Consider the following 25,483-nt stretch of genomic DNA (forward strand, 5'->3'; position numbering starts at 1 on the left):
CAAACAGAGCTAGTAATGGTCAACTGTTATGATGACTTTGCTGGTGAGAGTTAAATTGGAGGTTTTCCCAGTGATCTGTATTCCATTTTAAAAAGCAAAGAAAGAAAATTGTTGTAGCTGGCACTAAATGGAGCTTTTTTTTTTTAGCAGTAGCAATATATGGCAATGACTGATCCACAGAAACCAAACTGCTCATTTCTCATTCCTTTTGGTTATGGGTGACCCACAGCAATGAGGGAATTGCTTGTGCATATTCTTCTCAACACTGTGAAAGACAGCATTAAGCTCATGAGGACTGTCCATCCATCATCTTTTTTTGCAGTATTAGCCTTCCTCTGGACAGAGACCTTATTTAAAAAATGAGGGAGACCCCACTCCAGGGTGTAGCATTAGTTTTCAGTATTCATTCAATAATCAGTGACGTGTAATACCACACAATATTTTAAGTTGGTGGCGATATCTGGGATATAGGGAGGAATCTGTGTTCATCTTTTATGTAACAGTCATTGAGTCGCGCAATCTTGTTTAAACAAACAGTGTGAATCTTAAAATAGCCCCTGGACATTCCACTGCGATGGCCATATTCAAATGAATGTTCAAGATGTTTCCCCACTATCGTATACCCACACAGTAACCCTTCAGTGACAGCAGAGCCGTCTAGAGACAGTATTAAGCTACGCTCGGCACTGGACACACAGATCTGTTCACTTGCTCTGGTGAAGCAGGAAAATCTGCTTCTCTGTCGTCCACCCACCAAGGGAGGCAATAGACATGAAACATTTTGAGGCTAAGCTCCTCTGAGGGTGATTTTAACATACCAGTTATTGTTACGGGATAATTATTAGAGGAATTCATGGAACATGACCTGGTTGCCATATAAATGGTGGGAAACCCTGCTCTTCACCTGATTAACAATTGACATTGGACAGTTTCAAGAAGATAGGAATGAAAACTTGAAATTCTTTGAATGCAGTATTATTAATATAGCTATAGATACAGAACCAGAGGAAACTGTTCTTACTGCTCAGAACATTTGTCCGATTTCCATAATCCTCCCTTTTTCTATAGGGTCATATTGGTACATTTCAAAGGATAGTTTAGATATGATAAAAGCATAAATATTTTGTGGTACTGATCAGTTAAGAGAGCAGCCAGTAGACATTGCAGCTCAGCATTCAGAAATTGTTTAGCAGTGCCTCTCTAGCAAAGAAAGCTTCAAAGAGGAAGCTAGAAAGGCTACTCTTCTGGAGCTCACTCAGTTTCTAACCTAGAGCTCAGGCTAATATTGGAGCGACTTGGATGTTCATGAGATGAGAAACATAAAATCAAGCTGCTGCAGCCCCTTCTGTATGGGTTTGCGGGTGAAGTACTCAGCTCTTCAAGACTGTCCATGTGTTATCTCCCACCAGGCTTTGCCTATATCATGTGTACTTGTGCAGGAATCCAGAACAGGCTGTGAAATCTGTCAATAAACCTGATATTGATCCTTCAGTAAAGGTAGAATAAGGATCCAGAGAAAAGACTGTGTGGAGTAAACTTATAGCAGCTAAATGAGCTGAATGTGTACCGAATGCTTCCCTTTTCTAGTTGGGGACCTAACCTGTGCTTCTGATATCGGACGTCTCAAGCACTTCAAGCTGAGAGGAAAATACCTCATGTCTAGGTGGCTTGCAAAAGTCCCCGTGAAAGGCATGTGTCCCCATGAGTCACTGGGGGAGCTGGGGAACCAGGCAGGCTGCCAGTGGGTACACAGGGCCTGCCTGGGGGCACTCAGGCACTGAGATCCTGCCAGATCACAGCCACCCCCTCCTTTGTCTGAACTACCCTGGGGACAGTGACCTGCAGCACTAAAGAGAAGAGATGTATAGAACAGGGCTGGCCATTTGGACACACCTCCTGACCCTGTCTCGTAACAGGAGAGTGCACTCAGTGACATTAAAATAGAACAAATTTGCAATGATATCAGATTGGATGTTTTATGAGCCATATAATTAACATGCGACACTCAGTGCCATGGGATATTGTTGACTTAAATAGCTTAGTAAGTATCAAAAAGGATTAGGCATTGACATGAAACAGAATAGCATATGCACTGACACAAGCTAGGATCAAAATTACAAGGGCTACCAATCCTTGTGCTTCAGGGCATATTTTGACCATCAGCTTGGGGTCAGGAGGAAAGCCACTCTCTAATCGAGTGCTGTGCAGTATGCACGTGGGTTATAGTTATACGGATCTCTTTATTGGCCTGTTTTGATTCCTTTCCCTTCTCCTTCTCTGTCTTCCTTTCATCCCCTCCTGTTCCCCCCCCGGCCTCACATTTATCCTCTGGAACAGGTCACTACTGAAGACAAGACACTAAACCAGATGGATGGCTGAATAGTCCATACTAACAGGGTAATTTAATGTTTGCTTCTCTCCAGAACTCTAATCACAGAATCACAGAATCACAGAATGTTAGGGATTGGAAGGGACCTTGAAAGATCATCTAGTCCAATCCCCCTGCCGGAGCAGGACTGCCTAGACCATATCACACAGGAACGCGTCCAGGCGGGTTTTGAATGTCTCCAGAGAAGGAGACTCCACAACCTCTCTGGGCAGCCTGTTCCAGTGTTCGGTCACCCTCACTGTAAAGAAGTTTTTCCTCATATTTATGTGGAACCTCCTGTGTTCCAGCTTGCACCCATTGCCCCTTGTCCTGTCAAGGGATGTCACTGAGAAGAGCCTGGCTCCATCCTCATGACACTTGCCCTTTACATATTTATAAACATTGATGAGGTCACCCCTCAGTCTCCTCTTCTCTAAGCTAAAGAGACCCAGCTCCCTCAGCCTCTCCTCATAAGGGAGATGTTCCACTCCCTTAATTATCTTCGTGGCTCTGCGCTGGACTCTCCCTAGCAGTTCCCTGTCCTTGAACTGAGGGGCCCAGAACTGGACACAATATTCCAGATGCGGCCTCACCAGGGCAGAGTAGAGGGGGAAATGTTTAATTAATGTTTATTTAAAATGTAAATTTTATATTCACTCTTTCCAACCTTCCCTCTATGTGTGCTACTTTTTATTTTTATCAGCTACACCTACAAATCCACTTAGGCTCATTTGAATAATGATTCTTCAGAGGTAACAAATGAACCTCAGTTTGGGAGAAGGAAGACGACAACAACAAGGCATGTTAAAGGAACCTGATTTTTCTGGTAGATACTCAACAATTTCTTAAGCCAAAAATTTTTTGAGAGGTCTTGTATAGCCAACATGAATAATCACCTATGAAAATAAGGGTTTTTTTTCTGTGTACATGACAGGGAGTCTGTGGACAGTCATGATAAAATGATGCTTGATTTAGGTAACTCTTCACATTTTTCTTGTAGAGCCTGAAGCTCGTTCTTTGCTGATTTATTTTTTGCTTCTTGCCCTCACCCTCCCAGACTGATTTCTAACTCCACCCATTCTTACCCTTCCCAGATCCTTTATTTTTGCTAATGCCCTCTCTTCATATCCGGCACTAGCCAGTGCTGCTCCGCTCAGCACACTGACATATGCTGCCCTTTGGCTTATTCAACCTTGCTGTAAAGATGCTATCATGCAGCTTCTCCAGCATCTTCCCATTTTCCACAGTGGGTTGAATTCCAGTTAGCTTCTGTGAACTTATTTTGTAGTTCTTCACTCTGCTTCCCTAAAGACCAATGCTTTTGTGTTATTGCCTTCCCACAGACATTCTTCAACATGCCAAAGCTGACCTTAGGCTCCATGGACAGATGGGGCCTGATCCAAAGTCCATTAACATCAGAGGAAATGTCCATTTACGCCCATGGACTTTGCATTAAATCCTTTGCATTTTACTTTCTTTAGTGCCTCTTACTCTGCTCCAGTTATTAAAATCAGATTAATCCCTGACAGATCCCTGACAGTTCAGTGTACTGTATAAGCCAACCTATGCTACTTCAAAAGATAGAGACCAAAACTGCTACTCTGCTAATGTGCAATCTGCAGCTGGCTAATACTAAAAGCAAGGCATTGCTTTCAGATTTCATTCCTGCATAACTGAGGTCAGAATCTCACTTACTGCTCATTAGCTGGATCTCCCATTACTAGCCGACAGGCTCACTCAAAACCGTGTCTTACCGTTCAGATATTTTCTGGTCCCTACAGCATTACTCTGACCAGGCACCGTTCAAGATTCACCTCTGTTTGCAGTTTTACTCACAGTACAAGTAGACTGCTATGTCAGCCAGAACATCAATATTTCTTTCTGTTGACACAATACTCTCTTATCCATATTGCTACCCCTCCTTCTGCTTCATTTTGTCTACATTCCTTTCAAAAACTCTACTCCCATAATTTAGTCTCCCACTCAGTACTTGGTTTAATCAAGTCTGTCACTCAATTTATATCCCACTTCTTGCTTAACACAAGTTTCTCAGTTAGCAATCTGCTTCTGTAGCACTTGCTAGGCATAACACATGCTTAGCTTTTCTTTCCTCACTTGCTTCTCTGTTCCCTTTCTGCTTTCCAGACCTCACTTTTCCTTGTAGCACTTGAAGATGAGAAACTTCCTCTTCTGTCTCCTTCTTTTTGTGTTCCTCATGTATTGTTATGAGACCACTGCAGAGCTTAAATATCATGGGGTGTTTTGTGTAGGGCACAGAACAGTCCTTGAGTCCAGTTAAAACGGTTTTCAACTGCAGAATCTCACTCAGTTTAATACATAGCTTTAGGTAAACCTCTCCTGTTGATGCATTTCTTTGCCATGGCTTGTACCCCTTTCCATCTCCATCATCTTTCCTCAGTTTGTAGCAACACAGGACAAACGCACAAAAGTTCAGATTCTTTCCCTCTGGCTGCTCATTCAGGACAGTGTGCTAAAATCTGGTCTTAAACATGCATCCTCAGTTTTTGTGTTGAGGAACAAAGAGCAGGATGGGGTCCAGTTGCTCCATACATTTTAACATAGGGGACTGGGTTGCATATATCTTGACTACATCGCCTACTGCAACCACAGCACAAACTTAACAGCTCACTTTTCCTGCACATAGAACATGGAATTTCATTTTGGATGGTGGAAGTGCACTGCAGGCTGTGTATCAGCAACATTGCCCACCACCACATCTAGAGGCTCCCACCTGAGTTTCATGTTATCAGCTGTCCCCTAGTAAGGACCATGGGTTGTCAGGCTGCTTTCCTCCTCATCTGCAGCTCTTCTAGCTGTTAGAGAAACTGGTGGACCACTGAATAAGGCTGTTGGAGCAGTTTTAGCTCGGCAGGAGGCAGATTCACTGATTGGCACCTGTTGGATCGATCATCTGTTGGCTCTCTGAATTATTCTGCTGGGTCAGCAGGTTTCCAGACTTAAATGCTGGCATGGTGTAAAATGCAGAATGCTGTTGTTTCATAATCACCTTCTAGAAGTATTGCTTTGTTGTAATGCTACTGTTATGTTGTCCTACTTTTGCTATCTATTTTCTGCATAGGCTGGGTGAATTTTTGCCCAGTGCATCACTTAGGTGTACACTTTGCAGCACTGGGCTGGCTGCATTTAACCTGGAGGTGGGGAGTGGTGGGGGGATGCTGTCACTGCCTTTTATGTGATTGAATAAGATGACGATTCTGTAGTCCAGTCACAGGGCAGTAATGCGTGGTCCTTACACAGCACTTTTCATTTTCAGATCAGTTTAATACTGCTCCTGCTTATGGTATGCTCATCTTGTCTCTCTGTATGTTCTTAACACAGCTCATGCTCCTAGCCATGCAGGAGAGGCCAGAGCAGTCCTCCCCTCTCTGGCTGGATCGGTGACTGCCCTATATAAATCTGCATATTAAGCAGATTTGGCAATTGTTCAGACAGAGACAGACTCAAGAAAGAGGTGAAAATAAACTTGCTTATAAAAGCACTGCAGACAGCACTCTCGGAAGCATGCTATTAGACACAGAACAGAGGCCGGTTTGTTTTCTTTTGCAGTTGGGGACTGACGATTTCTGTTTGCCTTCTGCGTCCAAGTCCCATCACCATAAACCCTACGTGTGTGCGAATGCCGGCTCTCATTCTTTAGCAGTTTCAAGACATTTCGCGCGTTGCCCCTCTACCTCTGCACCAGATGGTTCCTTTCCTCGGGGGCTCCTACACGCACCCCCCAAGGCTGGGCAGCCTAACAGCGCTGCCCGCTCGGCAGCGCGCCGGGCCCAACTTTGAGGTGGGTCGGGAGGAGAACCAGGGGCTCCGCTTCCCCCTCTTGCGGGACCCACCGCAGCGCGCCGCGTCCCCTGCGCTGGGCGGTGGCCTCAGACTGCGGCCAGGCTGGGCGGCAGCGGCCGGGAAGTGCCTCTTCTGCTTCCCTGCGCCTCCTCCTACGGCGGCGGGGACAGAGCCGGGCGGCTGCTGCCTGCGGGGCGGTAGCTCGCGGGCCGGGGCACGCAGGGGCCGGGTCGCCCGGCACTAGCCCCACTGACGTGCGCCCAAGGGAGGGCAGCGGCCCCCCCTTCCCTCCCCTCCCGCTGCACGCAGGAAGTTTATACGGCCGCGGCTCTCCCCGCCCCGGGCGCTGCGGCCCCGGCCCGGCGCCCCTCGCGGGGAGAATTAAGGGAAATACCCCCCGGAGCGCCCGGCTGGGGGTCTCCTCCCGGCCCTGCAGCTTCCCAGCCGCCTGCGGAGCGGAGCAGGCGGGGAGGAGGGCGAGCCCGTCGCAGTCCGCCCGCCCTCCGTGCGCGGGGGCGGGGGCGCGGGCGCTGACTGCAGTGCCCGCTCCGCCGGCCGCGGGCGGGGGGAGGCGGCCGCGCCCCGGCTGCAGCCCCCCGCGCGGGCGGCGGCGGCGGCGCAGCGGGCGCCCCGGGAGCGCCCCCGGCGGCCACACCCCGCGGCGGGCCGGGGCCGGCGGAGGGGCGGAGGGAGGGGGCCGGCGCGGGGTGTCTCCGAGCCAGTTCTCGCGGTGCTGGCCAGGCTCAGCCTCCTTCCCCTCCCCGGCGAGCGGTGACTGTGCACGGCGGAGCGGGGAGCGCCGAGCCGGGCGCGGGGGGAGCCCGCGCCGCCCCGCCGAGCCAGGAGGGAGGCCGCCGAGCAGCGCGCCCGCCTGGCCCGTCCCGGCCGCCCTGCCCCATGCCCCAGCGGCGCTGAGCCTCCCGCAGCCCGAATATGGCCACCACGGCAACGTGCACCCGCTTCACCGACGAGTACCAGCTCTACGAGGAGCTTGGCAAGTACGGACCCCGCTGCGCGCCCCGCCGCCCGCCCCGGCCCCGGGACCCGCCGGCGCTGCCGGGAGCCCTGTGCCGGCGCCCTGGCTCTCCCGGGAGCCGGAGGAAGATTAGCTGCCGCACTGTAATCCTGCTCTCCGACCCCTCGTCCACCCCGGCGGCATCGCCGCTGGAGGGAAAGGTGTTTCGGCGGCCCTCGGTCGGCCCCGCCGCTGGATGGGGTGTCCCCCGCAGCCCGAGGGCTGCGCGCTCCTGTTGCACCCCGGGACTTCCTCTCTTCCCCCCTTGCCCTCCTCAGGACCAGGCTGCCGCCTTCGCCGCCGCGCACCGTCTCCCTGCTGCACATTACCGTTCCCTTCAACTGTTCCTGCGCTGGGACACGGCACTGTTACTGCCACTCTGCGATGCTTCAGTCCCCACTTCCTTGTACATGTGAAAGGACCAGGTGCTGCTGCACCGCGCTTCTCCCTCCCTCCTTCTCTCTCTCTGCACTTGTCTCTGCATTGGCAGACCTGCTGCTACACCCTAGGACAGGGCTTTGCAGGGGGACCCTGTGGGACAGGAAAGCAGCGTAGCAGTGGCCAGGGTAGGATTATGGGGACAGTGCTTTTCTGGGTGCTGCTGCTCTCCCCTTCCCTCTCTTCCTGCACCAACTGCTGGGCTCTGCTGCATCTCTTCTCTCCAGCCCAGTGTCCCTGTCCCTCCCCACGCTGCTGCAGCTGTGTGTCACCAAGCCCGGGCCCCAGTGCTGGTGCTCACCTTGCTGCTTATTGGTTTGTGCGTAGAGGTTGAGGAAGGGGAGAAAAAGGCAGGACTCTGCAGTATCAGGAGGATTCAAGCTATTTTAGGTTCTCTGTAGGGCTGTCTTGTTGGGCCCTTGTGCAGCTTCTGTTCCCCTTTCTTGTACTTTAATTATGTACATTTGTCCATAGACTTGGGTTTGCATTCCTGGTCTGAAGGACTTGGAATTTTCTGCTAATTTTCTCTTATTTGTCCTTTTCCCCTTTTCAGATCTTTCACGTAAAGCTAGTTGTTATTCTTTTCCCACCCTGTTTTGTTGTTTTTTTTTAAAAAAAAAAGAAGGGACTGCTTTCAAGTGCTCATCTCTGTAGTCCTGTAGATTTTGAGTCCCTATCTTTTCACCTTGATCTCTGTTGTATTATCTTTTTTTTTTCCTCACAGAAATCCTTCTTCCCTCTCTCTCAGACCTCTTCTCCAAGTGGCTCTTTGGAATAGTTGTAATAATATCAATAGTTCCAGCTTGAGAAAATGTACAAAGCCTTGTAGCTTCCTACTCACTTCATTAATAGGTACATGCTTATCCCCATTTTGCAGGTGGGTAGAGAGATGTAAGATAACTAGTAACTTCTGCAAAGTGTTGCAGCGATTTCGTGACCGAGCTGACACTTGAATGTGGGAGAAATGAGTCTTGGTTGTCTGATGTAACTGCTGGGGTAACTGTATTTGGGAGATGGACTTACCGGCTAGTGTTTGCAGTGTCGTTCTCCGCTGCTTGTCTGTTGCTCATCAATCCCTTCATGTCCTGTTTCTCTGTGCCTGTATGGTCTCTCTCCCCCTGCACAGTGTGCTGTTCTTACTGCACTGTATGTGAGGGGGCTTGAGGGGTCTTCAGGAGGCTTGAGTACCGTATAGACTAGCGTTTTTTTGGTGATCAGACAGAATGCACTTTTCATCAGATTCTTATGTGGTGTTTCCCTGCTCTGTATGTCTTCTGCCCTGTCCTTGATCTGGTCTGCTCTGGGGATAGAAATCGCTGCTATTGTATTCTCAGTTTCATAGCTCCTACCCTCTTTATTTTTCTTCTAGGGGAGCCTTCTCTGTGGTCCGCAGATGTGTAAAGAAAAGTTCATCACAAGAATATGCTGCAAAAATCATCAACACCAAAAAACTGTCAGCCAGAGGTTAGTGTCTTGATCTACCCTTCTTCTTTTTATTAACAGAAAATACTTTATGGGAGTTGAAGCTATAATAAGTTTAAGGGATCTGAAGTTGCTTGTCTCAGTCGTTATCTCAGCATTACAAAATAATTGAGTTGTGTAGCAAAGAGGAGATTGAAAGGAGATAGTGTAGGATGAGAGAAAAATTCCTGTATCTGGAAATGGATACTCTGTGATGTTGTCTTTTTTCTTTTTGAGATCTTTCTTCTGCAAGCTGAGGTAGAGGTATGTTTACAGAAGATTTATCTACGTGTGTGTGTGTACCGATCACTCATAATAAAGAGAAGTGTTGCAGACTGATTTTGCTGAATGTCTTTTCTGCCTAGGAAATCTGTCTTACCAGAACAGATGTGGGGTTTTTTTTTGAAGGTTAGATACTATATGCCTTGCTCCTTTCATGCTGTAGTTAAACATAGTGTGTTTGGAAACTAACGAGTTTGCCTTGAGAAACTGAACTGCAGTGAAAGATGCTGAAAGCAGAGAGTGCAACAAGTTGAGACGCCAGAGGCGACCGTTTCTAGAAGAGGTGAACAAGACAAGATCTAAGTCCTTAGAGGCCTTTTAGATTTGACAAAATTAATATATTGGGTCCTTGACTGTCTTGCTAGTTGAATAGACGGCTTAGTAGGGAGGTTGACTGAGAAATGAAAAAAAAAAAAAAGCAGGAGGCAGAGGCAAATGATCTTGATAAATGATGTAGAAGTGAAGAATGTTTTGCCTAATCCCTATAAAAGAGAAAAATAGAATATGTATTGTCCTTTTTGCTGGAATTCATAATGTGATGATAAGAGCATAAGACAGCTTGAAGAATGGTGAAAAATTTCCATTCGCTGTAGTTGCATGGAGAAGTAGAGAGTGCTGTGCAGGTTGATTTATTTATTTTTATTTTTTTTTTACTTGTGGAAATAAGCATATGTGATAATGTGTTGTTTCGGTGTCTAGCCTGAGCGAGATCATGTTGGGGACCAACTAGTAGAGTCCTAGATTGTTTAGGAGGTGGCTGTGGATCCTGTGAGAATTGGTGTCCCCTCTATGGTCAGGTGACAGTGCCAGCTGATGTAGGTGGGATATCCAATCTCTTGAGTCAAAATTACTTCAGCTTAATATGGGAGAGGTTTGAAGGGTGGCTTTGCTTTGCTGACAGCCATTAATGCGGTGTTCGGTCCATAGAGTTCCCTGTCCATCCTGTAGTGAGGACTAAAGCTCAGGAGAGCCATCTTCTCAGATGCTAGTAGACACAGGCCTGCTTAGAGAAGGGAGAGGGTAGCTTGATAAACAGATCAGAAATGAGAAACCGTTTTCTTACAGAGGTGGTGGTATTGAAGTTAACTCTGGAGATAAGAAAAATGGGGAAAACTGCAGGATGAATAGAGTTGAAACAAAATTCAGAAACATATTAGCAGAATTCCAAAAGTAACAGAAGGAACTGATTGAGTCAGTTTTTAAGTGTTTGGGCACCTAATGAGTTACAGAGGGAGCAATATATAGATTCTAATTGTTTTTCATATTAAGGTGATGACAGTTTTATGACCCAGCAAGTAGGAAAAGTAAGTATGGGTGAATACAGGCCATGTTTTGATCTACTACTTACTTTCTAGATTTCATACCTTCCTATAAATAAAATACATTGAGGATACTAGCTTGCTCCTGAGCAACATAACTTGAGGCAGCTGGCAATGATTTACTTACACAGGTATTGGTTAGGTAGAGGGCAAGTGTGGGGAGAGCCAAGAAAGGAAATGGATGTTTCTGCTAGTACAGAAGAATATCAGAAACAAGGCACTGATCAGGTTTTGTTCAAGTCTTATCTGAGGACTAAAGAATCTGCATTTACAGTGAGAAATGGATGGTGACTTCAGCTGAATATAAAGGTTCCTCAGTTATTCCAGCTGTGTTTGCTGATAGCTCAAGTGGTTAGTGCAAAAAGGGACTGAATATTTTTATAGGAACTTAGTGAGTTCACCTTGGAATAGGTCTTTAAAGCAGTGGAGGAAAAACGCGTGCTATTTAGACACTGCAGCTGTAAATCAGTGATTAGTGAGATGCGATTCAGCAACCTGAAAATGAAAGTCTCGAGGAAAGGCATTTTAGAAAGCTGTCTCCCACGGGAGGAGAATTATGGCATTAATTCTGCAGTATCCTGGATATATGTTGCCTGATGCTTCCTTTCCCTGAGCTGGCACTTCTCCCTGGGGAGGCCATGTCTCTGCCCAGCGATACATGCGCACGGGGCTCTCCTGCACACCCAACTCTGCATGCCTGTCTGTTGCACAGGTTAACCCACCCTCCTGACCTGCCCCCCGCATTGTTGGTTTTCTTTTAGGCTTGGTCACAGCGCCAGAATATTCCCTCATGTGGGGACACCCTGCCCTCTCCAACTTAAGCATAGCTGTGTTTAACATTTCGTACCTTCTCTAACAGAATTTGAACCTGTATCAATACCTGATGTAGTAATTGCTACTTCAAGAGCCAGCATCTTGCTGCTGCTGAGAAGTACGCGTAACCCATTGCTGCTTCACGGAAGTTTTGCCTGCTGTAGTGCATCCCTTGATTATGTCCAGGGAAACGGTAACAAAGCCTTGCTCTCCACAGTACTTCTTGTTACCTTTATTTTTCGAGACTCTTGATGAAGAAATACTAGATAGCTGACTGGGAAGTGCTGAATAGCTTGCTGTACATAGCTGAAAAGGAGGAAGAGGAACACTTCAGGGTGAATTGTGTGCATTTAAAGGGTTGTGTATTACTTGACATGTTTATCAAACTGTTTTCTTAAAGCAGTGAAGAGTTGAAAAGGCATGATGCTGTTACAGGGCTCCTCCCTGAAAGCAGGGAGGATGAATGTGGTGCTGGTCTTTGTGAAGGGCGGTCCTAACAACTTCAGTCTAGTAAGCTTCACCCTTTATAAAATACAAAGTCAGATGTTGAGAGGAGAGTCTCTGTTTCTCTGTTGTCTATGATTTTTGGATGCCTGTTCTCTCTCTTTTTTAACAAACCATGTCAGTAAGAGCTGGTCTAGATTAAAATTCATGTCTCGGCTTTAATGAAGTACTTGCTATTATTCATATTGTGTTGAAGCTTAAGATTGCCTAGTGAAGAGTATGCCAAGAGCTTTGATGTTAAATAGGGGCCAAATGCATGTGGAAAGGGAGGGGAAACAGACTTCACCTTAGTTCAGCTGACATATAAGAGCAGTAGTTATTACACCTGGGGGAAATACAGTGCTTCAGTCATCTGAAATTCCTATGGGATTGAATGCACAGGCCTTTACCAGAGCTTCGGGCAGAGGGAAGTAATAACTGTAAATTTTTGGAAGTTGTCTTGTGAGTGTCACCAGAATACTTTTTTGAATGTGAAAATTCATAGCAAGTAGTGCTTCAGTTCCTGGGCAGCAGTGAAGTTCATAAAGTAAAATTGCTTGCAATGATCAAAAGGATCAAGGCAGAAGCAGTAGTTTTAGTAGCAGTATGGAAATATCCAGGATTTGACTCTTCAGCATATACTTTAAGAGAGAGTCCTGCACTGGAAAGAGGTAGGCAGAGCTCTATCTTGTGGTAATTTTTAGGATGTTGTTTATACCAAAAGTGTAGGATTTTTGGCCCTTGTTTTTTAGATAGAGGGGGAGAAATCTTTGTGCATTACATCTGTTGTTAAATGTTGTTTGCTGCTGAAAATCTGTATCTTTCAACTCTTGCAAGTGACTTCTCTTGATGAAAAAATAAAAAGCATCTGTCTGGGAAGTTAGACCGCTTCACTTCTTTCTCCTTACTGTGGCTTTGCTCTTGCCTATGGAATAAAGAGGTGGATTCTCTCCCTGCTCTCCATCTTTACAAATTTGTAAACCAGATCAAAATTTGCAGTCTACCCAGTTGTTTTGTTGTTATTCCTGTTGGAGATTACGTGGGTTATGGGACAAGCAGGGAATTACTTCTGTGTATCAAACCCCATAAGGAAAAAAGCTCTCTCTTTACACTTCCAACTCGGCTTTTTTTCATACACCTCTCTTGTCCTGGCTTTCAGTTCCGTAGTGGTTGCTTATTTGGGCTTTACAGTATGTTTTGTTGGAGGTGTCAATAGTAGTTTCCCTGGACACTGAAACGTTGAGCTTGAATGCTGCAGAGGAAGTTTAGCAGCATCAGTCCCTAACCTCTGTGTGGATCTGCTCTGTAAATGTTCTTAGCCAGCCTTTGAGTTAGGACTCTGTTGGACTGCTCTTGTGGCTGCCAGGTTTGAAGTCCCCTGTGGGCTACAGCACACCTGCCTGGATTAGCTGCACGCAGCGATGGTGCACTGCAGCCTGGCAAATCCGCTCTGTGTGAAAGCGAGGAAAGCCCAGCATGCTGGGCACAGATGGCTGAGGCGCAAATCCGAACTTGCGTAGAAATGTCCTGTAATAGGTGTCCTCTGTGTGTGCCTGTGTCTGTACGTGGGGGACAAATGTCCTTTCTTGCAGAGGACTGCAAATCAAGCCGTGTCTGCTCAGCTGTACTTGCTGAGCAGCCAAATCAGGTCTGGTCATTTGGTGTGGGAGAGGAGCTGCCCTTCCTGCAGGGTGGGCCTTAGGCTGAGTGTGAGGAGCTTCCCTGCGCCCCAGCTCCTCCTCCCCTCTGCTCCCTGCAAGGATTCTGAGAGATGCTGTGATTAGGGAGCCTGTATAGAAGATCAGCTGCAGTGATGGCTGGGTATTTTTTGGAGGTCTCTGCACACGTGGAGGGATGTAGGGAGCAGAGCGGAGAGCGCTGCACCCCCCAGAGCAGTGTGTGGGGCTGGGGGCTGCCTGGTGGGGTGACCGTAAGGGGCTGGGCACCGCGGGAAGGGGGCTACAGGGGAGAAATCTGGCGGTGGGGTGGGTGCGTGGATAGCGAGTGGCTGAACGCTCTGCTCTGCACCGCAGCACACATGCGTGCGGCAGCGGGTGGCGGGGGGGCTGCTCTGCTGATGTCAGAAACTGCAGCCCTCTGCCTCTTGCCAGCAGCCTGCCTCCCCCTGCAGGCCCCTGCTTAGAGGAAGAGGGGTTCAACCAGTATATGTCACTAGGGGAAATTTCACTGGAAGAGGTGTTTGCAGCAGAGGAGGGGCGTGTGTAAAAGGAGGGACCCTGACCTTGGAGAACAGGCAGGGGCTGGGAGGTTGGTGGGGGGCTGCTGAGGGTCAGCCTGGCTTTTCGCTGGCCCCAACACATCGACTGGGCAGGAGAGTGCCCTGGCGTGAGAGCCGGCAGAGATTGGCAGGGTGGCGAGCGGTGGAAGCCTTGCTTTTGCTGTGGCTCGTTATGGCCAGAAGCTGGCTTCATCCCGCTGTGGGTGTCTGTGATGGTTGGGGTTACCCCAGGTTGCCTCTCGGTTTACGCTCTATATTTTATAAAGGAGCTGGAACAGAGCAGACAGGATTTCAGCTCGTGTCTGTCTTCTCAGTGGTCACATTGAGTATTAAATTTCCAGCATTAACAATGAGGAGGGGGGGCAGTGGGCACACAGATTGGGCAGGAGTTCCTACTGCCTCCGCGTGAGGTTGGAGAAAGGGGCTTGGCGAGAGAGTCGGGTTTCTTGTTTTCCCAGTATAAAATGGATTTGTGTATGGCAGAGATGTGATTAGACTAACTCGTGCACATGTCCTGAAGCCTTTGGCTCTAGAGCATTTACTCTGATCTGCGAGCCACGATTGAAATATTCCCAGGTGTCCCTCCAGTGAAGAGCGGCATGTTGAGCACGCTGTAGGTGTTTGAGTCAGGGAGAGCTCCTTGAATTTCTTGTAAGAAGGATCCAGTGCAAAAGGTATGGGGGTTTTATGGTGGTTTTGGGATGTAGCGTGGAAATTTCACTGCCTCCAAATTTAATCCTTCTCTGGACAGTACCAAAACCATCGCAGCCAGAGTAGGACTCATCCGTGGATCATAAAGAAATTTCTGAAGAGTGCTTTCCCCTCTCCTCAAAACAGTGGGTTAGCAGCACTGTTTTAAGAGTGGGCTATGACAGTCTTCTTGTTCTCTTCCATGCCCTGGAAGTATTTTGGTTTTTCTGGGCCTGAAAATTGAGTGAAGACAATTTTTAAAAGGGAAGCATGCTAATATAAAAATATCTCTCCACTGTGCCACCTATGAGCACCGTCTATCTGCTTCACAACTCTGGCAACCAGGGCATCACCCCCCTTTTCATTCATTCTGGCCTATCACCTGTTTTGGTGTTTCAGGTGTTTCTTTTTCTTTCCTCTGTTCTTGAAACCTACTGATTTTCACCAAGATAATAGACTTTACAGTAAGATGTTAATTTGCCAGTGTTTGACTAAAGAGTGAGCTATTGCTGTTGGCTTGGCCGGGGGAAGAGGGCAATATCAGCTGGCACCAGGACCACCAGCACAGGAAAGAAGCCTTGAATGTTGTAAAAAGAAATGTGGAGTACCTCATCTCGTTGCATGTTTGCCTGCAACAGCAGTGATGTCAGTGCTCAGAGCAGTCACCTTGGGGAAAGCAGAGGTGCATTGGTTTCTGATGGGCAAATGCATACTTAAAATTTTGAGGTGCTCACCAGATTTTTTTTTTTTAGTGTATGGAGGAAATGTCAAGCTGTAACTTAAACAACTGTAGTTCCCACTGGCCCTTATGACAGTAACCTTAATGCTTCAAAATGTGGGATCCTATGAGTTAGGCTGACCTCAGGTTCCTTTTTATACTTTCTTAAATTTACTGTCTATTTAAATATCACAGTATACTTCTGTTACAGTTCCCGAAGCATTCTGGTGTTGCTGCTTGCATGATTTTTGGAGAACAGCAGCAGAATACTTCTGAAGAAATAGGCTAGCAGTATCATAGAAATAAGCTTTTTGAACACTGAGGGTAGCTGAAGATCGGTGGGGCATGGATTTAGCTTTCTGGGAAAACTGAATCTATGGTTGTTAGATTTTGATTCCTCGTAGCTTTTTCCACCTGTTACTCTCTGGCTCCCTTTCTTTCTATTTTAATTTTGTATTTATTTTGAATGTTCATTTGTCTCTTGTGGATCGATTACTTTAACCGGTGATTGTATTAAGCTATAATGCTTTGATTGAAAATATCCCTTTAGTAATGCTGCTTTACCATCCTCCTTTCCTCCCAGAGAATATTGCAGAGTTCCTGTTGCTCCCACCTATTAGATGAACAGACTGGGGAGGATGGTGGTTGGTGCAAGCAGCTAATTACTGATGACTGAGAATAATTCAGAGATGTAAGGAGAGCTGGTTAATGTTCTGTTTTGCCTTTTTATGATGGGGTCAGGAAAGGAGGCGATAACTATGGCTTTTTTCTTGGTGTCAGGATCTGTCTTGCTCTGCCCCTGGCAGAGTCAGAAGGAGAATTTCCCGTCTCAGAGATGTGAGTTGAGTAGATGTGATGACCTTTCAGAGAATGTGTGTGTGCGTCTGCATATAGATGTGATACTGTACTCTCAGCACTTCTGCATTATGTTCCAGAGAGCATGAGTTACATATCTCTCCGAAATGGTGACCCGCTGTTCTGCTGCTTCACCCCAAAGTTCCCATCTTGAGTTAGCCATCGTCCAAGCACCTGCAGCACTGGGTTATCTTGTCTCCCATGGCTGGAGTCTGCTTAGCAGTGACACTGGGACAAGTCCAGGTCCTTCTGAGAGGACGCTAGGTAATCTCTTTGCTAGAAGGCACAGGAGATTTGGCTGTTAAACACAAGACCCTTTTTCTCCCGAGCAGCAAAAGTAGCATCTCTCTTTGCAGTGCTATTGTTAGTGTGATTTTGTCAGAGTCTTAAAAATTGAGCTGAGAGCTGTCTCGGAGAAAAGAGTAGTTATTGTGGGAATGAAGATGCGGTTCAGTTAAAAGAAAAATAAAACCCATGCAAACATATCTCTATGCCCATGAAAATGAGCTGGGGAGTGGGCATAGCTCTTGTCAGGTTGACTGAGCCAAAGGCTAAATGGCAGAGAAGGCAGGGAGCGGCAGCCTGCCTGCTGTGGCAGAGCTGCTGGGTTATCTCTGGGGGCTGTTGCCATGATGACAGTGGCAAACAGGGACTGAAAAATTTACCAGATGTATGTGAGCCAAAGGATTAAACTTTCTCATAGGAGGGAAGGGAGGGGAGAAGGAGGACGGTGGGTGATGATGTATTAACGAAGGGCAGCATCCTAGTGAGAAATACCAGACTCACTCTCCTATAGCCACTGGGATGGCAGGGGGGAATGTCGACTGGCATTCCTCTTCCAGTCTAAACTCTGGGCAACACTGATCTGACAGATTCCTGCTTTGAAGAGGGGCTGAATGCACCCTGCTTCCACTGGGTAAATCATCAGGATTTGCATTGTTTTGGCAGATGAAATGTACAAAGTGGGAAAAGATGGTGTCTCTCTTTTTTCAGCCTTTTTTTCTACTCCCTATACCCACAAATAACTCTAGTTCTCTACCTCATGCTTAGAGCTTTTCCGCATCAGTGTTAGCGCAAATAATCAAGTTTCAGTGTTGCCTGCAGGTTTCAGACTATCGAACACGAAGCTAGCCAGCTTGCACTAGTGTTATCGATAACGCAAGGCTGTTGTCATTGAAAGTGTCTGGTGCAAAACTATGTCAGTGCTGATAGGGCTAGTACTGGTCTTGACCCTGCATGCTGCTTTTGTTCCTGTTGGCTTCCCTGCCCAGAGCTGGAGTGGTGTCCCTGCATGTCAGAGCTGATAGCATGGTGGGGAAGGCCTGGGTGGTGGGCAGGTAGTGTGTGTGAGAGAGGCTAGGCTTGGGCAGTTTTCCCTCCACTGGAGTCTGAGGGATCCTATTACTATCCTGTGCTGCAGCCTCCTTTGTGGAGGTTGACCATTATAAGGACTGGTCCTAGAAGAACTGGTGACTTGCAGTTTGGTGGGGAGTGAGGAGCTAGTGAGGGGGTCTTTGCCCTCAGTGCTCCATAGCTCAAAAGGTGGTACCAGTTGGTTGTCTGCAGTACTACAAGTTATCATGGTACCTTTTTGCAGGCTGATTCAGGAAAGACTTACCTGGTCATGCCCAGCAAACCTCTGAGCATCAGTACACATACTAGCATAAAATGTTTGTCTGCAGACTTAGTAAGATAGAATTGTGGTAAGTAAAACTAGTTTCTTTCTAGAAGGGCTTCTTCAACCTAACACATTTATTTATTAAATGAGACATTAATATCTATGGAAATAATGGTATAGGTTTTTCCCACTAGCCCAAATCCCATTGGGCTCTTTAGGCCCATGTGAATACAGGCTGTAGTTGAGCACAAGGATGTTAAGGCTCCAAAGCCAGTTCCTGAAAGCCTGTGGAAAGGTTTCTTTCCTTTCCCTTCCCTCACTTCTAGTCCTCTTCTAGGCACCTGAGTTAGCTGGTGTAGGCTGCACCTTGTCCAGTGGAGTAACTCAGTATTTGGATGTGCTTTATCTTCTGCTGTTACTGTGTCATCTCCGCTAAGTCAGTTGGTGTAGACTGTGGTTAAGTGATAGCCATGAAGAGAGAGATGTAATTGCTTGAAGTTGAAGACAACTCTCCTTTGAAGGAGAAGGTTTTCTCAGTCCCAGGGGAGCAGTGAGAAAAGGAGAAGCGGTTTGACACAGCCTGAAGTCTGAAGTGAAAAAATGAGGGAGAAGAGCTAGAAATCTTTAAACTTAAGTGCACCGTTTTTTTTCCTTCCTCTGAGCCCTCTTCTTTTACAGGTGGGACTGAGCATAAGGTAGTTCAAGAAGGTGAGTTTTATCCCAACTTCTCTCTTGAAGGAGATTATTTCCTGAACCTGTTGCTTTGTTCCAAATCTGCTGTACGTTCCAGAGGTGTCTGCAGTTGGTGGTCTTACTTCTGAGTGAGGGGTCTCCTTGTCTGTGCAGCAGAATATAGTCAGCATGTAAAGTTCCCTGCAGCTCTGGAGATGTGTGAGATGCGTGCATTGATTCTGCTGCTATGCTTGCTGCTATATGACACCTGATGTCATACACCGGACTTGAAATGTGGCTTCAGAGGGGATGGTCCAGTGCTTTCTCTAGGATGCACTTACTAGATGCACATTTCAAATAGCATGGGTGCCCTGGAAGCTTTTGTGGGGAAAACAGCTTGTTAAACCTCTACTTGTATTGGTCTCCAGTGCCTGCCAAATATACTTAGCATTTCTACTGTACTGGAGCAGCTGCCATTCTGAAAATGTCCATGTGTATCTTGGGTTTTTACTTTTCCCCCACCCCCCTCATGCCCCCTTATGTCAACGCATATAACATTTCATGAATGATGGGCCAAGAAATCACCCGGGGTGGCTGGAGCTAAAAATAGATGTGGAAGAAGGAAGTTGGCTTTAGTGCCCCCTGTAACCCACAGGGACTTGCTGGAGGGTTGTTCTTGGAGGCTAATAGAGAGTATAGCCTGGTGATGCCAAGCAAGAGTTCTTTCTGTTGTTTGCCCAAAGACTTGGTATGCTGTTAAGTTTAATTTTGCCTGCCTCGGGGCCTCTCCGTGTAAGCTTTGGGTATCAAATGTCCTCTGTTGAGATTGTGTTGGAGAGATTAGAAGAGTTGAAGTTGCGCAGCGTTATTTTGTAACTGGTGCCAGTGCAGAGACAAAGCTCGATCGTGATGGATGTGCTTCTTCAGTGCAAGTTAAAGTAGTGATTCATAGCTCTTGTGTTACTTTAAATATTCCTGATTTTTGGACTGCAGGATTGAAAAGTGACTTCCAACTCTGCCCATTTTTGTTTGACTTGTATGTCATCTGGCCTAGAATCTGCCAGCTCTGCAGATGAGGATATTGTGTTGCATCTACTGCTTGTGATGAAGTTGCCCGGATCAAAATTTTCAGTGTAGACTGATCAGTGCAGAGCAATGATCCATAGCCTTTTCTGGCTATCTGAATTGCTCTTCCACTTAATAAGGATGATGTAGAGGAGTGAAGTGTTGGTCAGTTCATCCTTCGTGTGGAAGCACTTCTGCAGCAGCAGACTGGGAGTCAAGCTCTTCTAATACACTTGTTTGTCTTGCCAGACAGCCAAGTTCAGCATCAGAGATGTGAAAGAAGAGGAACAAGGTAGTTTGCTTTTTTGATAACCATTATCAAATATTGCTGACAAGTCCAGGTGACTCTGGCTGCTGCTAGCAGTTTATGTTGCTGCAGAGCTGGTTACCCAGCTTTAAGGAAGCACATTATGCCTCGTTAACTCTTTGTGGCTGTGTACACTTACTTTTTTCAGTAGTCCCAAAGCTGAGATTAAAAAGCTTCCTGTCCCACCACCTCACAAATGGTCAAGTTTCTTGGCTTTCCTAGGCTCTTCAGCCTGCTCATCTCCCTGATGAAATATGAAATGTTAACTGCTGAAGTTTTTTCTCATTTGAAAAACACAGCTAAAACTCCTTCCCCATCTTAGAAACAAAGCTCAGGTCTCACTGATGCAGTTAGTTTATCTGAAGGGGGGGGGGGGGGGCGCGGCTTGGGAGCAAGGAAACATGCAGCTTGACTGAGCCAGAGGAATTTATATTCTTCCTTCTGCATCTCTGAATTCCTGGATCCTGCATTGCAGTGACTTGGCACTGCTGAGACCTGCCTCCCTGCCACACTGTTACCTTGTCTGCTAACCAGCTGCAGTCTGATATTTATTTAGCTGGTTCATCCAAACCCACCGGCACCTGATAGGATCAGCTGATGGGGAGAAGAAAGGAGCTTGTGTCCAGAAATGAGCTCACTTGGTGGGATTTCTCTTTGTTAAGGTGTGCACTTTAAGACCCTCTGTGCATAGTGGGATCGAGACAAGAGTCGCTGGAGTTCTTGCACAGGTCGCAGTTGCTGTATGTGCAGCAGAGAGGTCGCCTTCGGAGCAGCTCTGTGCCTCACTGTCTCACTTACTGCATGTCCACTTTAAGAGAGTTCATCTGCAATGCAGCTGTTAGCGGGGAAGTTCTGTAAATCAAGAGGGAGCGAGTGCAAGTGAGTCTGGTGTCTGCAGTTGTGGCTGGGCCCTCCCCACAGCACAGGGAAACTTGTTCGGAAAGAGTTTTTGAAGGAGGAGGAGGAGAAAGGGATGGCAGCACAGTGCTGATGCTCGGAGCCCCTCCTTTCCGAGCCTGTGTCTGCACCAGGTGCTCAGGAGCTGGAAAACCTGTGGAAAAGCGCAACGGGCAGCAGTCCTGGAACTGGAAAATGCTGTCGTGCTTTTCCCCTCCTCACTCCTCTGCCACAGAGTCTAACCAGGTGTTTGCTTAGGGCCGATCCTCTCAGGATGTCTTTATTGCACACCCCCTTCTCACACAGGATGTCCTGTTACAGTTTGGAGCTTGTGAGCTGCTGCATGTGACTCAGAAGCACACAGAGGCCTCACGAGTCACAGGTTTCTTACTGTGCCCTCCTCCGTTGCATGGGGCTGTCAGAGCGACCACTTTCTGGTGCAAGGGGATGATGCCGGTGACCTGTGGGGATGCTGTGGTGCTGGGGAGGAAGCCCACAGGCAGAGTCAGCTGGAGTGCCACGGCTGTGCAGGTGTTGTACCTGGCAGGCCGGGGACTGCTGCTGAGCGACCTGGTGCGGGGAGGAGGAGAGGGGCCACGTGCTGAGGTAGCCCAAATGCAAGTGGGGCGGATGTGCTATCTGAGGAGGAGCTCTGCAAGGGTTGCAGCCCCTCAAGTGCATGTCAGGGAGGGCTGGCCAGGGAGCGTGTGGCTTTGAGAACGTGGCTGAGGACTGGATGGCTTGTTGTTCTGCTCTTCCCCTGCCCCTCTGCCCCTCCAGTGTGCAGAAGCCCTTTGAAAAAGTGCCTGCATATCAGCCATGCCTGGGAGCACTGGTAGGGTTGCTTGTTGGTTCCCCAACCACAAGTTTCTGAGGATATTCTGGTGAAGAAAGTCCTCCATGGTTTCTGCAGTTAAGTAGCTGGGAAGCATGATGCCTTCCCACAGGGATGTTTAGAGATACCTGGAGCTCCATGGGCCAGAGCTGGAGAAGGCCCCACAGGACCTTCCTTAAAGGTGGCTGCAGCTAGGGAGAGTGCACGCTCCTTTTCACTCTGGTGCTTAGCAGGCAAGGCTCCGTCTTTCGCTGCATTTAAAAGTATTCTGGGCAGCCTTGGTTCTGGGTTTCTACTTCAGTTTCTTTATTTCCACTTGGAAAAAGTGGAAAGCATGGGAAAGCATCTCCTATTGACAGTCATTGGCAATGCAGGAGAAACTGGTGTATGATTCACCACCTGCTTTTCCTCCCTGCCTCTCCTGTTTGCCTGGGCATTCGTTGTCCTTCTCGTAATGACTGAATTGTGCTAACCATGTATAAGCAATGTTCCCTCCCCTTTTGCTGGGGGACTGGCTGACTTGTTGTAAGAAGTTATTTTTAGGGTTTGCTTCCTGGGATATTCTACCCATGGCCAGTTATGGTGATGAAAATGTCACTGAGATGCAGAAAGGACTCCCAACTCATTGCTAGCATGCCTGATCTTTCTGTTGTAAGGGTGTTCATGGGGGACATGAGCCTCTTACCACTACATCACCTGCGGTAAGGGAGACAGCTACAATGACTGCGTAGCATGACTCCCTGTGAAAAGCATATTGAACTTGCAGGGTGAGAGATTATGTTGCAACTGAATTGGCCCGGAAAAAAAAAAATGAAAAAGGAAAGAAAAACAAAAAAAGCCTTTCTTTGGTTGCGCTGGAGTTTGTTTCTGCCCTTTTTCTTTTTTATAGGGATGTCAGTGCTGCAGAGCTGTGTGTCAGTGTACAGGGCTGTCCCTAACAGGCAATTTGCTCCTTGTGCTGCATGTATTAGGTTGCACTGGGTTACTGCCAAATGCCTGGTCTAGACTAGAGGAGAAGGTGTGTTCTTCTTTTAAACACCTCTCCCACCCCAGATCTGCAGCTTGCAACACCTGAAAAAGTTGATCTTTATGGCAGCTGTAGCTAGCAAAGCATAAATGTAATACGGGCAAATTACAGAGCCCGTCTGAACCAGGCCATGGGTTGACAGTACGCAGTCTCTGGTGCCAGTGTTGGCTTAAGGAGCACCTGCCTCTTTCTCTGGAGATGTCTGTTCCCTTCTCTGTATCGCAGCAGGTCTCTTTCCTTTTCTGTCTCATCCCTTGGGTCGGGAAACCAAGCTCAGAGGAACCCTTCAGTAAGGAATTATTGAAGTGGTGAGGATGGGAAGGCGTTTGGTTTCCAGATAGGTTTCTTGGAGCAGCCATGGAAGTGGTTGCTTGGGTGTAGCTCCGGGAGCCAGGTTCTGCAGTTGGGACTGAGAAAAGTGCAGGTGGAGTGGTGTGTTAGGGCACCAGAGAGGTGGTGTGGAGATAGCTCTTGCGTGCCTGTATTGTACTCCTGGAAAAGGGCATAGGTGAGCAGAGACTCCTGAGTGGCTTTCGATTGAGGTGGCAGGGGATATTAACTTGGTTTTCAGGCCTGATGCCATTGTGACTGGGAAGCCAAGTGGCTGCAGTGTGGGGATGGTGGCAGCAGTCTCGAGGGGGTGGGTTCTGTGCCTGTGTAATGCAGAGCCTTCCCAGCTGCCCATAGGGGAGCCTGATTACAGAAAGATTGGGAGACACTCCCCCCTGACTAGATAGCATCTTCAAAGTTATCAGTGCTTAGAAACAGTTTTGTGTATGTTTTTAGGTAATCTTTACATTTAAAGTTGCTTTAGTGAGTGGTAACTTTTCCTCTTAAAATGTCTTCTTGCTGTCTCACTTCTATACAATACCTAGAAGTACCTGAGCACTTTGCATACACAGGATCAAGTGTTCGGACTCTTCAGGAGCTGGAGGCAGCCACGTTGTCTCTTTTGCCCTCTGCCTCGTGTTCCTAACTGCTGCGTGGGCTTACTGATACATGGTGCATTTTGCCTTCTTGTATAGAAGTGTTTTGGTGGCTCTGCTATAGGTGATATCTGGTGTGGCGCATATGTGCATTTTAAGTCTTCTCTCACTGAGATTTCTTGGTAGCCTGCCCTGTATTTACAGCTTGCTCTGCTTAATTTAAAGTTATCCTAGTATCGCTAGGGGAACTTAGGCTTAAAATAGAGGGCTTGGCCTTTTTTTTTTTTTCTTAAATTATTCTAATCCTCTGAGATTTGGTGTTTCTTCTTGTCAGAAGACTGTATTTCGACAGAGGTATTATCTCTTTTGGAGAGGAATCATTCACCACTTTGGTACAGAACCATTCATCTCTGCCCTCAAGAAGATTTTCCATTTAGTTTATTCCTCTGGTTCCTGTCCCTCAAATACCAAATCAAGGCAGCATTTCCTGCATCCTTCCGTCTCTCAACTGGTTGGAATAGCTAAAAAAACAAGTGATGAATATAGGCTTGCTGTTGCGGGGACACAGGCCCCCAGTGTGTCTTGTGCAGTGAAGAACGGCATTCTGCTAAATACCAGTATTAGGAACATGCAGAAATTCTGTGGTTTTGTTTCTCTCCCGAGTTTCCGTCATTTGGGTTCAGACAGAATTCCTTGGTTCATTCAAAAGAAATCCAACTGTTTGATGACCAGTGGCTGCATTATCGTATAGCATTTTATTCAAGGCCAACCTTGTACAGATATGTTGTTGGAAAACTAGGGGCTGGATGAAGTAGGTCTGCAGGCTTGGACAGCCCTGATGGTGGTGGTTGAATTGAAATGTGTTGGGGTTGTATGAGAAGGAGCCTGCGTAGCCCCTCCTGAATAGGACAGCCTTATGGTTTCTGTTCACTTGTTGGTGAAGGTGGAGTCAACGCCAGGAACTTCCTCTTCCAAGTAGGGTTTTTCCCAAGGTTTTGTTAGGAATTTCCTCTCTCCTGTGAAAAGGGATGGGTGTTTAGTCTTGTTTTCCAGGAGTTTGATTGAGATGTTGTCCCAAAACATCTGAAGAAGGTCCTTCCACTGCACTGTGCTCCTCTGTGCCACCAGGAAAGTGTTCCTGCAGCTTTTTTTTTTTTTTTTAGCCATGTACCCTCAGTCTTGCTTTGTTGTTCCCTCCATCAACTACCTAACACATCAATAGGTTTCATTAAGCATCCTTTATCCTCCCAGTACACTACTGGGCAAGGAAGTATTAGCTCTGTTTTACACTTGGAAATAACTGAGAGAGATTCAAATTTTAAAGTGCTTTCCAGAACACTTGGCAACAAGCCATGATGAGTTAGGAAAGGAGTCCAAGTCATGTTCTTTGCTATAACAGTGATAAGAAGAGTGTAGGTAGAAAAAAGACTGTGGGCATCTGGCAGGAAAATAACGTGGGCTAAAGTATGTAGTATTAAGAGGAGCTGTAGTCTAGTTTGCTGGTTATAGGAATAAGATTTTGGCATGTTCCTTGTACTGCTTTTCCCTCTGATTTACTTATTATTTATGGAATACAGCTCTGAAATACATTATGTTGGGCATGGTGTCTTGGCATCTGCCTTTGGACTCTCCA

The 25,483-nt window shown here is 47.2% G+C and overlaps 1 protein-coding gene across 16 annotated transcripts in view; it reads left to right on the plus strand.

The window, feature by feature from the left end:
* Positions 1-6,945: 6,945 nt before the first annotated feature.
* The window catches only part of CAMK2G (calcium/calmodulin dependent protein kinase II gamma), a 123,119-nt gene continuing 104,581 nt past the window's right edge, over positions 6,946-25,483 (plus strand). For 4 of the 16 annotated variants that reach the window (XM_068397559.1, XM_068397565.1, XM_068397558.1 and 1 more), the window contains exons 1-2: positions 6,947-7,188; positions 9,013-9,107. In XM_068397559.1, the coding sequence (XP_068253660.1) occupies positions 7,124-7,188; positions 9,013-9,107 (160 nt within the window). In that variant the 5' untranslated portion in view covers positions 6,947-7,123. Of the gene's footprint in view, positions 7,189-9,012; positions 9,108-25,483 lie in introns of all 16 variants that reach the window. The other 12 variants (XM_068397557.1, XM_068397560.1, XM_068397562.1 and 9 more) reach the window with 6 other exon arrangements.

This window comes from Nyctibius grandis, chromosome 4 (genome assembly GCF_013368605.1).
Source record: "Nyctibius grandis isolate bNycGra1 chromosome 4, bNycGra1.pri, whole genome shotgun sequence".
Lineage (NCBI taxonomy): Eukaryota > Metazoa > Chordata > Aves > Nyctibiiformes > Nyctibiidae > Nyctibius > Nyctibius grandis.